At 39.5% G+C, this 15,329-nt stretch overlaps 2 protein-coding genes across 3 annotated transcripts in view; one reads left to right on the forward strand and one right to left on the reverse strand.

Annotated features, from left to right (window-relative positions):
* Positions 1 to 227: 227 nt before the first annotated feature.
* On the forward strand, positions 228 to 2,910 carry LOC141437023 (dnaJ homolog subfamily C member 28). The gene is made up of 4 exons (XM_074100203.1): positions 228 to 452; positions 722 to 940; positions 1,618 to 1,971; positions 2,177 to 2,910. Exons 1-4 carry the CDS (start codon positions 348 to 350, stop codon positions 2,618 to 2,620), a joined length of 1,122 nt encoding a protein of 373 aa, XP_073956304.1. The 5' UTR covers positions 228 to 347; the 3' UTR covers positions 2,621 to 2,910.
* Positions 2,900 to 15,329, reverse strand: part of Gart (trifunctional purine biosynthetic protein adenosine-3 Gart) — a 51,664-nt gene continuing 39,234 nt past the window's right edge. For both annotated transcript variants that reach the window (XM_074100201.1, XM_074100200.1), the window contains exons 18-25: positions 14,059 to 14,194; positions 12,917 to 13,095; positions 12,032 to 12,142; positions 11,263 to 11,406; positions 10,194 to 10,355; positions 5,936 to 6,069; positions 5,516 to 5,639; positions 2,900 to 4,514 (exon numbers count right to left, since the gene is read on the reverse strand). In XM_074100201.1, coding sequence (XP_073956302.1) covers positions 4,329 to 4,514; positions 5,516 to 5,639; positions 5,936 to 6,069; positions 10,194 to 10,355; positions 11,263 to 11,406; positions 12,032 to 12,142; positions 12,917 to 13,095; positions 14,059 to 14,194 — 1,176 coding nt within the window. In that variant the 3' untranslated portion in view covers positions 2,900 to 4,328. The remainder of the gene's footprint in view (positions 4,515 to 5,515; positions 5,640 to 5,935; positions 6,070 to 10,193; positions 10,356 to 11,262; positions 11,407 to 12,031; positions 12,143 to 12,916; positions 13,096 to 14,058; positions 14,195 to 15,329) is intronic.

Here is a 15,329-nt window from a genome sequence, read left to right on the forward strand (position 1 = left end):
ATAATACGTTCCAAACCAAACTAAACAAAGTTTTGGCAAAATTAAATGGTACAGTTTGTAAAACGTAGTCTGCTAAGTACTAAAAATTGTACCGGCTATTTTAATTTTCGATTGGCTTAAATTCTAAGGCTTAGAACAACCTGAGAATTATTTTTTTGAGACTATCACGTTAACCGAGTTTCTAACTATATATCAAACAGCTTTAAAATTTGACACTGACATTTTGACAGCCGACTGTCTGTCCGTCCGCCTCACTCAATTTTTGCGCAAATATTTTGATTTCATAACAATTTGGAATAAAACTATAAAAAATCTGCGGTGTCAAATGACTGTGTTTTAAATAAACAATGATTAAAACTCTCGTATTAGGAAAAACTATTGGTCCTTTGACAATAAAACGTGGGCCTGCAAACTACAGACTGTTATCATCAATAGTTGAACGAGGAATTACAGTACGTAAATGAATTCCGTTTTTTTAACTGCATTTTCAGTTTATATATAATGTACCTGACCGGGTTAGGGTAATCTTTCCTGTCTGTCTGGCTTCTTCTATTTTAGCCTTACCCGATAAGTTAAATAAATACATGTTAAAAAACTTGTCATCTGTATCTGTTTGCTTTTTTTTAGCCTATGGAGGCTGCACTGCTGGACAAAGGCTTCCTGTCTTGACATCCACTACTGCAGGTCTTTGTCTACTTAAGTATTTGTATTTTTTTTCTAGGAGTGTTACAATATTCTCAAAATCCCAGTGGATTCTAAACAAGATGAAGTCAGAAAAGCTTTTCTTGATCTAGCAAAGCTGTACCACCCGGACTCTGGTTCCCCAGAAGCTAACATAGACAAATTTGTGGAGATCGAAAATGCCTTCAGAATACTTACAAAGCACAACACTGGAAAGAGCAGCAAGGAAGATATTGAAAAGATTGTCTATGACATTAGAGTGAGTGTTTTTCTGTTTGTTTTACCTCCCTAAATGGGGATCATGACTCCACTTAATCAACTGATGTATTTTTTAAGAGCTGTCAAAACAATTCTCCCATAGATTTTGTAAGGCCATAGCTAATTTATTTGCCAACTCAATTGACTGTTTGTTGTACAATAGAAACTAAAAATCTAATTTTGCATTAAATTGATAATGTAGTCTTTGGGGCTATGTTATTACTATCTTGGAATTATTATAGTTTTTTGATGTGTTATCTACCCTATTGTTGTGTATTTTTCTGTATGTTGGCAGAAAAACAAAGATTTGCTACTTACTTCCTATTGTTAATACATTACATACCTAACTACTACACACCCTCTGCAACATCTAGAGGACACATGATCTTAAGATCAAACTCGGTTCTAAGCAGTGCCTGATTTAGAGTTCTAACCGCCCTAGGCTAACTATGAATAACAATAATTCCTCACAGATCTAATGACCTCCCTCTCTTTTTCTTACTCAATCCACCTATCCCACTATTGCACTCTCATCAGAGTAAATCTCAGCTAAGTTTGCGCCAGCTGCCCCCTTGGTCCTTGCACCCTAGGCTCTAGCCTTATTAGCCTGTGGGTAAATCAGGCCCTGGTTCTAAGATTACTTGGCTCTGAAATGCTATATCAAATTATATTTTGCAGCACACAGCCCCGCAACACCGTCAATACCTAAGCTTTGAAGGTTTTGGTTACGGTACTCCATTCCAACGCCAAAAGCAATGGGCTCAAGCCAGAGCCCAACGTGCAGCCAATAATGTTATGGAACACCGGATGTCCAAAGCTGTTGCCTCTGAGAATACCCTGATGAAGAAGGGCCAGAGTTATGGCAAAAAGCATGATATCAAAACGAAATATGGCTTTGATCGTCTAGTTGAGGATTTGATACAAGAATCTATGTCCAAAGGAGAGTTTGAGAAGTTAAGCGGTGTTGGGAAACCGTTGAAGGATCAGAATACTAATCCATATGTGGATTTCACAACACATAAATTGAATGAGGTGAGTTTTTAAGACTGCAAAAAAGTAAGCTTCAAATATAGGTGTTCTATCTTGTATCACAATTCAATATATCATCAAAATTTACCTTTGAAGTAATGTTCATAAAGTTAACTCAGAATAATTATAGATTTTAAGATACAAGCTTATTAAAACTAATAACAATATAAGATAATGGTATTTTTTTAATTTTGTCTATAATTTTCAGGTTTTAATCAACAATGGTTTCACGCCGGAATGGATTACAATGAACAAGGAAATTGAGGAAGATATCAAAGCCCTAAAAGAAGAAATAAAACGCGACCGAATGTACCTAGGTCCTCATCCATTGTCTGAGGAAGATCAAGTTAAATGGGATCGCATATGTGAAGCCAACCGGGATTTAGCAAAGTCGTTGAATATGAAAATTAATACATTTAATTTGATTGTTCCTTTGATTAATAAGCAGAAGTTTCATGTAGATTTTGAGAAGATATCTGAAGAGATTTTAGTTACTGGGGAACATTCGGTCGTTAGAGAAACTAAGGTGAAGAAACAACCAGTCCAAGCTGCAAATAATCAATCTCCTGATTATGATATATTAGGTGTTTTCTTTAAAGGCCTCGGTGAACTCTTTCGTTTTAATAAGCCAAAGAAAAATATTGATAACTAGTTAGTTGACTTTGCCAGTTCTAATTTTGTAGTTCATGTCAACAGATTGGAACAAATTACCGCTTAAATTTAAAGTTGTTCAATGTTGGCGAAATTGAATCAACTATTTCATAGTAAATTATATGAATATGTTTCATAATTCAATACAAAAGTGATGCGTCGAAAATAATATATTGCGTTACTGTATTAACTTTAATACCTAGAACGTAATCATATTTACGCAAAAAAATGTCTGTGATAAAATAGATACCTATATTTTTACACAAATAAAAAACCAAAAAACATGCAAAACGTTTTTATTTCAAACATGTATTTAAACTACATAATTTTCTTAACAATAATGGCAGAAGTCATCACGCCTCTGGTATATTAAATGCTTTAAACAAAATACTTATCCATACCTTAGGACAACTTTTTATATACTACATATGAAAGATTAAATTGGAACATCAAGAAACTATGAATTATTTAAATCAACTCGACTAGAATACCAAAAAAGATAGCCAGAGCTATATTTAAATTGGTTACACTACAAACTGATCACTTTAATAACATCATAGATCTTTTTTTGGTGAAATTACAAATTCATTGAGAACATTCGAGATTTGTCTTGAAAATCTTAATTTAATTTTAAGATCTAATTTGTAATGGAATGTAGTCATAGCACTAAGAATCTAGTTTGGCTTGCAAATTATAGAGCTAGGCTCAAGAACTCACTATTAAAAATAGGTGCTCTATGCATACTAAAGCCGCGATTACACTGAGTCGTTCACCTAACGCGGTCGCCGAACTTGTTTCTAACTACTTCGGCGAGCAACCGTCGTCTTGACATTAGTCTGTCCGTCTATTGCGGCGGCCATATTAAGGCGGTGGCAGCTGTCGCTCGCCGAATACGGCTGACTACCGTGTTCTTTACACTTTGGCGGTCGCTGCATGCAGCATGCGGTGAACGACTCAGTGTAATCGCGGCTTAATAGTTAACTATTTTATTCGTCATAATTCATAAAATGACGCATTCATGGAGTTATATTGTTTTCTTTTGTATTTATAATCTGACTACATCGAGCATTAATTATGATGGTAAATGACTGTGTGATATAGCGTTATTATTCGAAGTTGGACGTTCCTGTATCAGTTCGATAATAAAGAGTAGAAAAAAAGATATATATATTTTAAAAAAATCGCCACTTCCACAGGTGCCACCGACGCACATGTGCGTTCAAAATGTATGAATAGTTGTGACAGCGGCACTGGGCGAAGTTTCGAAAACGCATATATTTTACATACCATCTGCCGAACTTCAAGAAACCAAAATATGGGTATACAGTACCCGAATATGTCGCTCAGGCAGGACTCGTCGGTTTCCTTCGTTTTCCTGAAGATTCAAATGACAGAGAAAGAAAACCGATCTTTTGTTTCGAGTTCTAAACGACATTAGCAAATTATTTATTGTAAATTTGTTTTATTTAGATGGTTTAACGGATGTTAAAAAAACTTCGGTGCGAATTGGGTTTCACGCAAACGGCGTCATTTTAAAAGCTTTTATTTAACTTCACTATCACAAGTTCGGGGAGTGCATGCCACGAGTTAATAACAGGATAGGGTAAGAAATGTTTCTAGGGTTGCTTGCACTTTCTAGACATTTTCAAATATATATTTTTTTCTACTCTTTATTTGAACCTTAAGCTGCCACTTTGGATTCTGCCACCTTAAGAGTACCACATGATGTTCCCGTTGGATCCGAGCCTGACCCGGCCGGTGGCGAGGAGCCTCAGCGCGCGAGGGAAGGCCCGGTGCTCCGCCGAGTGGATGCGTTCAGTTAGGGACTCCACCGTGTCGTCCTTAAGCACGGGCACGCGCTCCTGAAGGATAATGGGGCCGGTGTCCATGCCCTCCTGGAAATTTAAGTTGAATTAAAATAACCTAACCATAAAAAAACATTTATATTACAAACTTTTTTTGCTGTCTGTAATTTTTGTTGACTGTACTTGCATTGTCACCCAAACTACATTTGCATACTAAATTTCAATTTGATGCTATTAACCGTTGAAGAGTTCCGTCCTGCGGAGACGATCTTGGCTGGACTACCAGGATGTCACTACTAGATTATTGTATTGTCTCGCGATTTAAATAAGTATGCCAAATTCCAAGTCCATTCGAGCGCTGTAGTGGGTCAAATTTAGCTTCCAAGATTTGACAGGGGTGGACAGGGTAAGCTTAATAAAAGCTTGTAACAAGCTAAATAATAGTATTTTATGCAACTGTATCGTAATAGGGGTCCTTAAAACACGAGTATGGGTTTATGAAATGCCGGGTTTCATAATAGGGTCACATGAGTGTTTTAAGGCCTAATTACGTACAGTTGCATACAATATTTTATCTATATTAAATCCTCTATCATGTGTTCCGCGAACCATTGAGAATAACCTGCATTAACGAGAACTAGATAGGTATGTCTGCTGCTGCACGTGGTCACGGCGCCCCCCCCCCCCCCCGTGCTGTAATGATCTATGAAATCTCATTACGATACAGCCGTGTTCATAATAGAATCCAATGTCGTAATGCTGGTTTTTGAACGCATAATTGAGGATTTACTATATGGATGTAGATAAAAGCTTGTAAAAACGTTGCGCTGAAATAAAGCTCCGACGTCATATGACTTACATCAGGGTTTCTCAAACTTATGGCTCCACGTACCCCTGTTAAAGTTTCTAGACGACAGCGAACCGAACGAAGTGGAGTTGAAATAAAAAATACAAAAAGACTCCTAAAACCAATCTTATTCATCTTGCCAGTCTTGCAGCCACCATCACGTAAACCTTGTCGCGAACCCCCTACCGTCGAATAGCGAACCCCTAGGGGTTCGCGTACCCCACTTTGAGAAATGCTGACTTACATCAACGAAGTGTATCGTGCAGCCGCTCTCGCGATCGCCGGCGTCCAGGCACTGCTTGGGCGCCTCCAAGCCGGGATGCAGCGGCAACAGCGAAGGATGGATGTTGACGAGCCGGCCTTTCCATCTGCGCAAACAATTCATACACATTAGGCTCAGTTTGCAACAGAGTTTTTTTTTTAATTCGACCGGATGGCAAACGAGCAAGTGGGTCTCCTGATGGTAAGAGATCACCACCGCCCATAAACATGTGCAACACCAAGGGTATTGCAGATGCGTTGCCAACCTAGAAGCCTAAGATGGGGTACCTCAAGTGCCAGTAATTTGCCCATATAAATACATATGAAGATACTAACCGCTCGAGGCGAGGCGGTGCTGGTCGGGTGCCGGGTGGCTGTAATGAGCTGTGACCTTTAGACTTACTTCTGCACGAACTCCCCGGACAGTATCCGCATGTAGCCGGCGAGACAGACGAAGTCTATCTTGTGCGCGTCGAGGGCCGCCGTGATAGCGCGGTCGAACTCCTCGCGCGATGTATAGTCTTTGTAGTTGAACACCTGCGAACAATCGTTTTATGTGTAAAGATAGCTCATCAAATTCAAATTCAAATTCAAAATTCAAATGATTTATTCAGTAAATAGGCCGCAATGGGCACTTTTACACGTCATTTTTTTAAACTACCAGCGCTTTCGGAAAGACCATCATTGCCAAGAAGAATGCGCCGCAAGAAACTTGGCAGAAAGTCATTTTTTCATAAAAATATAATTACAAATAAAATACTTAAAAACTATATTATACAACTAGCTTTTACCCGCGGCTTCGCACGCGTAAACTATTCGGTCTGGTAGTTGCAATTGAAATTTTCGGGATTTTACAAAATTCCCCTGGAAATTTCGAAATTTATATCGTGGTCTTCATTGAGGTTGTGTTGTGAATAACTGTACAAAATTCAAGACCCTAAACCCAGTGCTAAAATTTCAAAAATTTTCCGTATCCAAATTCAAATTCATATCATTTATTCAGTAAATAGGCCGCAATGGGCACTTTTACACGACATTTTTTTAAATACCAGCACTTTCGGAAAGACCATCACTGCCAAGAAGAATGCGCCGCAAGAAGCTTGGCAGAAAGTCATTTTTTCAAATTAAAATAATTACAAATAAAATACTTAAAAACTACAGTAAGTATACAATTAAAGAAAAAAATACAAAATAATAATAACAATAATACACGGATGTATGGGGTCCCTTAGTTACAAAACTATCCCGTGGAAATATCGGGATAAAAAGTAGCGTATGTGTTATTCCAGACGTCCGGCTACCTACATACCAAATTTCATGCCTCTAAGCCCAGCGGTTGTTATTTCGAGATTTTATCCCTATCCCTTGGGAATATCGGAATAAAAAGTAGCCTATGTGTTATTCCAGAGCTCCAGCTACCTACATACAAAATTTCATGGCTCTAAGCCCAGTGGTTGTTATTTCGAGATTTTATCCCTTGTTATCCCGTGGGAATATCGGGTCAAAAAGTCACTTAAGTGTTATTCCAGATGTCCAGTTACCTACATACCAAATTTCATGACTCTAAGCCCAGCGGTTATTATTTCAAGATTTTTTCCCTATCCCGTGGGAATATCGGAATAAATAGTAGCCTATGTGTTATTTCAGAGGTTCAGCTACCTACACACTAAATTTCATGGCTCTAAGCCCAGCGGTTGTTATTTCAAGATTTTATCCCTAGGTATCCCGTGAGAATATCGGGTCAAAAAGTCACCTATGTTTAATTCCAGACGTCCAACTACCTACATACCAAATTTCATGACTCTAAACCCAGCGGTTGTTATTTCGAGATTTTATCCCTATCCCGTGGGAATATCGGAATAAAAAGTAGCCTATGTGTTATTCCAGAGGTCCAGCTACCTACATACTAAATTTCATTGCTCAAAGCCCAGCGGTTGTTATTTCAAGATTTTATCCCTAGGTATCCCGTGGGAATATCGGGTCAAAAAGTCACCTATGTTTAATTCCAGACGTCCAACTACCTACATACCAAATTTCATGACTCTAAACCCAGCGGTTGTTATTTCGAGATTTTATCCCTATCCCGTGGGAATATCGGAATAAAAAGTAGCCTATGTGTTATTCCAGAGGTCCAGCTACCTACATACTAAATTTCATTGCTCAAAGCCCAGCGGTTGTTATTTCAAGATTTTATCCCTAGGTATCCCGTGAGAATATCGGGTCAAAAAGTCACCTATGTTTAATTCCAGACGTCCAACTACCTACATACCAAATTTCAAGACTCTAAGCCTAGCGGTTGTTATTCCGAGATTTTATCCCTATCCCGTGGGAATGTCGGGATAAAAAGTATCCTATGTTTTAATCCAGGTTATAAACTAACTTTCCGCCAAATTTCATCCAAATCCGTCCAGCCGTTTAAGCGTGAAAAAGTAACAAACATACTCACTCACTCACAAACTTTCACATCCATACTAATATTATAAATGCGAAAGTAACTCTGTCTGTCTGTCTGTCTGTCTGTCTGTCTGTCTGTCTGTTACGCTTTCACGCCAAAACCGCTGAACCGATTTGGATGAAATTTGGTACAGAGATAGAATAGACCTTGGGAAAGAACATAGGCTATCTTTTATCGCGAAAAAGAGGCTTTAAGGGGTTGAAATAGGGGATGAAAGTTTATATGGTGGAAGTTCGTCGCTGTTGATGATAAAACCATGAAACTTGGAATTTAGGCACTTAATAAGAAATAAATCGATATTGGTTGAGCTTTTTTTAAAACTCGACCTGTGAGGGGATGAAATAGGGGATGAAAGTTCATATGGAAGGTCGTCATTATCGAAGATAAATCGATGAGTCTTTATTAAACTTGCCATTTCGGCACGTGATTAAGAGATAAATAGACATTTGTTCGCGCGTTTTTTTAAATTCTTCCTGTGTGGGGGTGAAATAGGGGATGAAAGTTTATATATAAAGATCGTCATCGTCGAAGATAAATCGATGGTTCTTTGTGAAACTTGGCATTTGGGCACGTGATAGGAGATAAATAGAAATTTGTTCGCGCGTTTTTTAAATTTTTTCCTGTGTGAGGGTGAAATAGGGGATGAAAGTTTATATGAAGGTCGTCATTGTCGAATATAAATCAATTGTACTTTATGAAACTTTGCATTTGGGCACTTATAAAAAATAAAATAGATATTTGTTCAAGCGTTTTTGACAATTTTACCTGCAAGGGGATGAAAATTTATATGGAACGTCGTCATTATCACAGATAAATCGATGAATCTTTGTGTTTAGGTATTCGATAAGAACAAAAAAAACTGGTTAAATTCGACTCAGACTCGCGCATCAAGGGTTCCGTACGTAGGTATTTATGAATGAATATCCAGTGTTAGGAAAAAAAATTGCTAATAGACCTACCTTTATACAAAATTCCAAGTTTTTAGGACAGCCGGAAGTACCCTAAACCTTTTTCTGTTAAGGCGATTTGTATGGAAACACCTTTTTAATGACTGTAGCTTTTGATTGCGTTAACTTAGAAGTTCAATTTTTTCACAGCTTCCGGGACTATTGACCTGAGATTTTAATTTCAACTCGATACATACTCCGTGCGTTTACGGGGTAAAGGGTCTAAGGGTTCCATTTTTTTCCTTTTGAGGTACGGAACCCTAAAAAACATTTGTTACGACTCTTTTCACATTTCGACATTTTTCATACTTGAAAATATGGGGATGAAAGTTCTTAAGGAATTCCAAACAAATTGACTATAAGTATACTTATCGGAAAAATGTGTAGCTATGCTTAGTAAGAATGACGTCTTAATTATAATATTATCCTACCCTCCTAACTTACAATAAAGGACGTAAGATGTCAAGAGTTCACTATGAAGAATTAGTCCTTTTGTGTTGGCAGGGTAGAATACACGTCGTATTGCTAAAATATGGCTACCCGCAAAATATTTATGTTTTAGAATAGAACAAAAAAAATAGTTTAGATATAAAGCAATGTATTAAAATAGTTTATTTTCAGTAAACCGTAGAGGTTTCTATGTGCTATTATTGGCAGAATAGGTACCCTAAATAAATTAAACACTTTCCAAAGTTACTATTCCACGCGGACGAAGTCGCGGGCAAAAGCTAGTTTATAATATTAGTAGGATTAAAGAAAAAAAAATACAAAAAATAATAATAAAAGAAATACAGGGATGTATGGGGTCCCTTAGTTACAATACTAAACACTAACTATATCTAAACTATATCTACGTTCAGTGGAAGTGTAGAATGCTTCCACCGTCATCCATCATCAGCCGGAACTTACAAAATTTCCTATTTTTATAATATTAGTAGGATAGGACACTGTTTATTTTAGTTTTAGAAGTGAGCGAATGGAGACAATTATATGTTTTTAAATTGTAATATAGGTAAGAACGAGGTAAGAGGTTCGATAGAGTCTGAATTGAACGTGTGAAGTCATCCAAATAGTGGACGGCCATAAGGATATATTGGATAGGTTCTTCTATTTTTGAGTTTAGCAACACCAGGTGGCGGTGAAAAAACATTTACTTAAGGTCATTGACTTTTTTTTGCACTCTGGCCAGAAATAAATTAAACGAGATAAAAAAACAAATGCCACTCAATTTCCAATTTAAGTATCAAAGAGCAACTTACCAAGGAAGGCACGCCGGCTTTCTCCGCCCGCTTTAACGCAAAAGCGTCCTTCTTGTTGCTGACCACAAGGGCGATATCCGCGCACATGCACTGCGTCGCGTCGCGAGTGGTATCCAGCAACGCTTGCAGATTGCTGCCGTTGCCTGAGACTAGTACTGCCACCTGGAATTACACAATCAATTGATACTTGTTTTTTTTTTTTTTATTCGACTGGATGGAAAACGAGCAAGGGGGTCTCCTGATGGTAAGATATCACCACCGCCCATAGACAACTGCAACACCAGGGTATTGCAGATGCGTTGCCATCCTAGAGGCCTAAGATGGAATACCTCAAGTGCCAGTTATTTCACCGCTGTCTTACTCTCCACGCCGAAACACAACAGTGCAAGCACTGCTGCTTCACGGCAGGATTAGCGAGCAAGATGGTGGTAGCAATCCGGGCGGACCTTGCACAAGGTCCTACCACCTGCAATATTAGATTTATTGTTTTTTTTCTTTTGGAGACATGACAAATAGTTATTTGGTATGCAAGGGAACTTACTGTTTGGCGCAAGTGCTCACATTAAAGTCCAAGCAAGCGAAGGATCCTAAGATTGATTGTTGAAAGTCACAATATGTTATATTGTTTTCAGATCACCAGGTTGATTCGATATCTTCGTGTCGTAGCACACGCTAAAAGTATAATATGTAATAATATATTGAAGTATCGAGGGGAGGCCATCAGTCAGCAGTGGGACAGAATAGGCTTACAATAATAATAGTAAGTTCTGTTGATATATTTTAGTCTTACGATTTTAAACATATAATTTTCAAGAAACAATAAATCTGACTTATGACAGTGGTGTTTCCTTGAAACCCTCGGCATCGCTCAGGATTTTTCCTTTGAAACACTCGCTTCGCTCGTAGAAATTATTACTTTTAGCGTGATCGGGATGCGACGTTACGAATATCAAATATTAAATCTAGCTAGCGGAGTGAAAACAATACAAGTTTGAACAAGACGCGAGCCGATGTGTTTGCTACCGGCTACCGGCTACCGCTTGCCCCAGAGGCAGGGAGAGGGACTCACCCTCTTGCTGGGCATGGTGGGCATGCGGCGCGTGAAGTCGAGCGCGGACGGGAAGTTGTCGACGAGCACGCGCGCGCCGCCCGCCGGCCGCGCCTGCACGCTGCCGATCACCATCGCGCCGAACGACCGCGTTATGTTCATCACCTGAACAATACAACTTTTTGATCATCGAGTCAAACTGCCGAGAGACACTCATTTTTAATGAAATAAATCCGGATAGCTCACTTCTTAAATCGAGTTTAGCTAATTCTTAGTTAATGTTATAATAAGAAAATGAGAGACATTTATAAATTATATGTATACATATGAACCAGGCCTTCGCGTCTATTCAAGACGAATTTTGGCGTATTGCCTGTGCACAACGTAGGGTAACACTGTTTACCGACACGGAAATACCGACCCGATATTTAGTATACACACCCATACAAACTGGTGTCAAACTGACAAGTTTCTATGGGCGTGTACACGAAATATCATGTCGGTATTGTACGTCAGGTAAATAGTGTCACCTCACAACGTATATACATATATGTACTAACAATTAGCATATTTTTTTACTAACAAACAATATAGATTTATCTGAAATGAAACCTATTAATTAATTAATTCAATCAAAAATTTCTAAAGCAAAGACGAAACGAGATGTAATTCATCTTTTTTTGATACTTCATGATTAGTATTTCGCTCCCTTTCTGTCTCATGACATAATTTACACGCACACATAGATAGACAAACAGACTTTCGCTTTTATTAGTAAGTCCATTTTCACCTCAGCCTGGTCTTCTGGGGACACTATGAGCACCATTCCGATGCCGCAGTTGAACGTGCGTAGCATTTCCTCGTCCGAAACAGCGCCCGCGTCCGCGATCCATGCAAACACCTGAAAATATTGGATACTGCATTAACTATAGTTGAAACATTTTGAAGTAAGCTAAGCCACTACAATGCCATTGTGTCCACAAATTAAGATAAAGAGGTCGTAATAAAAGCAGATTATATTATAACCGCCTTGGAAGGTTAACATAGATTATCGACTCTATTTCTTTACACAATAGGCTATAAAACATATTAACAAAATTTTTTTTGCACTTTACAACCACCGACACTCAGGTTATGAAATACAGATGTTTTAAACCTAATCAACAAGGAATAAGGTTGATAATTCAACAAAGGGGATTATGTCGAGAAGCCCGCCGCCCGTCACGTGCGCCACCGCCTTACCAGCCCGCGTTAGCGCCGGCAGCACCGTACTCTTACGACTATAGACTGGGCTCTAGAGACGCGCTACATACGGGGTGCACGTTCCACCAGTGCGCGTTGAGTCTCGCGCGGACCCACTCGGGCGTGACGCGCGGGATGTTGTCGAGCAGCCCGCCGCCCGTCACGTGCGCCACCGCCTTACCAGCCCGCGTTAGCGCCGGCAGCACCGTACTCTTACGACTATAGACTGGGCTCTAGAGACGCGCTACATACGGGGTGCACGTTCCACCAGTGCGCGTTGAGTCTCGCGCGGACCCACTCGGGCGTGACGCGCGGGATGTTGTCGAGCAGCCCGCCGCCCGTCACGTGCGCCACCGCCTTACCAGCCCGCGTTAGCGCCGGCAGCACCGTACTCTTACGACTATAGACTGGGCTCTAGAGACGCGCTACATACGGGGTGCACGTTCCACCAGTGCGCGTTGAGTCTCGCGCGGACCCACTCGGGCGTGACGCGCGGGATGTTGTCGAGCAGCCCGCCGCCCGTCACGTGCGCCACCGCCTTAACCAGACCGCGCTGTAGCGCCGGCAGCACTGAACGGACGTAGATGCGCGTCGGCTTTATTAACTCCTCCCCTGGACACGGAAAAAAAAGGTTTTAATAGGCGAGTGGTGTGAGTTACGATGTGAGCGTAGCGAACACGCCACAAGACTTTATTAAATAAAATACAAAATTAGAGAAAAAAGTAAACTTCAAAGTTTTTCATAATTAAGTAAAAAAAAAACTACGCTAGCTGACGCGGTTTGCACGGAGCGGGTGGACGCCTGTTGAACAATAACACAAAAACAGGTACAGAAGTCAATCACAGGTATGTACTCCAATTTTCATACCTCCGCCCGACGGTCGCTCTAGGGTTGTCAACTATGGCACAAAAAACTATTGTGGTAGTGACACTTGTATCTAGTTGTTTGATTTATTGTTGAGATTGAAACGGGAAGAATGAACACATAAATTAATAATAACTAAAATATTTTTAATTTAATGTCATTGTTACCACTGGTAGCTTAAAAAACGACAATTCACCGTTTAATGTTGAATTTAAACAACCGTCCACTGAACAGTTATAATATAATAACTTTTTTTTGTTGCTCCATTATTGCACAAAAAAGTTCACAGACGCGTGTCTCAAGCGGATAGCACTCGCGCTCGCACTGGTCCCAACCGGTCCGAGATATCGTGTCCGTGAGCAGTGTCTATGTGTGCGTTGCTCGAGCGCACAATGTATGTAGATTGAATTCTATACGTATCTGTTTTGTGACGCGACGTTATGTGTGCGTGCGACGGATTGTACCATCACCCAAATATGTGGTCTACCCTAAAGTTGATAATCGTTTGCATGTCATAAAACAATAATGCCAATAGACGTGTCTGTCAACTTGAAAGTTCGACTTTAGCGACATATTCATTTGATAGGAACTTGTTCAAAAAGTAGACCACTTATTTGGCTGATGGTATATGCACCGCTCGCAGGCGGGCGCCAGCAAAGTGCACCCACGCCAGCCAGCGTAGGGCCTTATTGTTTGGATGTTAAAGCTTACCCAGGGTGAGTCCCTCTTTGCTGAAGGGCGCTTTGTCGTTGAGCGTCAGTCCAGCCTTCTTCACCAGCTTGTGGATCAGACTGAACCCGTTGCTGTGCACGCCGTTTGAGGGCAGGCCGATGATTATGTCGCCCACCTGTCACATATTTACACACAAACTATTTTTTTTTTATCAATATACAGGGTGGCTCATTTAGATCGGTCAGTATGGGAAAGTCTAAAACTATAAGACATACAAAGATCTGTTCTTAGGAACCATGTCATCGATTTTAATAACAAGAAAATTTTGAAAAGGGGTATTGCAGATGCGTTGCCAACCTAGAGGCCTAAGATGGGATACCTCAAGTGCCAGTAATTTCACCGGCTGTCTTACTCTCCACGCCGAAACACAACAGTGCAAGCACTGCTGCTTCACGGCAGGATTAGCGAGCAAGATGGTGGTAGCAATCTGGGCGGACCTTGCACAAGTTTCTACCACCTGCAAAAACTGCATTCGTACATCAAAAAAAATCGAACCTGGACGTTAAAAAATAAAACTTACATAATTAAAGAATATGAAATACAATGCACTTTATTTCTTCTAGATACCATGTTTCATAGTAACATTGATTGCTTATGACCTATCCAAATAGAAATAATGCAAGTTTTTTTTTTTCAAAACGACCGGGTTCGATTTCCGAACCGAGTAAAAGCATTTTTTTTAATGTATGAATACCGTTTTTCTTGTTATTAAAATCGATATTATACTGATCGATCTAAATGAGCCATCCTGTAAAGGTACAATTATTACACAAAACTAAGTTCTAATACCCAAGAACAGGCAGTTCTTTGTATCATTTGCACTCGATCATCCGATCCCTAATTAAAATGTACACGATTTTACAATGAAATAATTAAATACTTAAATGTTGTAAATTTTTAGGCTGGTTCACACGTATTAAGTTATCAAGTGGTTAACTAAATTTTAACTCTATTGTAAGCGACTTAATTTTAAGTAAGCGTTTATACGTTCGCATCAGCTAAGTTCTTTAGTTAACCGGAGAAGGACGACCAACAGCTTTCTGACTACATAGACATTTTCAAAAAAAAACTTGTTCTTCTCTCTTTTTCAAACACAAGAACTTACGAACGCGACCGCTCCGCCAAACTCATAGTCTTATACACTTAACTAATTTTTAACTAAATCGTGCCTGTCCAAACGTGTTAAGTGATACTTCACGCCCACCCATTTAACCGAAAAATAGACGAAATTCCAATTCATTTGTTTACTT

The sequence above is a fragment of the Choristoneura fumiferana genome, chromosome 17, assembly GCF_025370935.1.
Source record: "Choristoneura fumiferana chromosome 17, NRCan_CFum_1, whole genome shotgun sequence".
NCBI lineage: Eukaryota > Metazoa > Arthropoda > Insecta > Lepidoptera > Tortricidae > Choristoneura > Choristoneura fumiferana.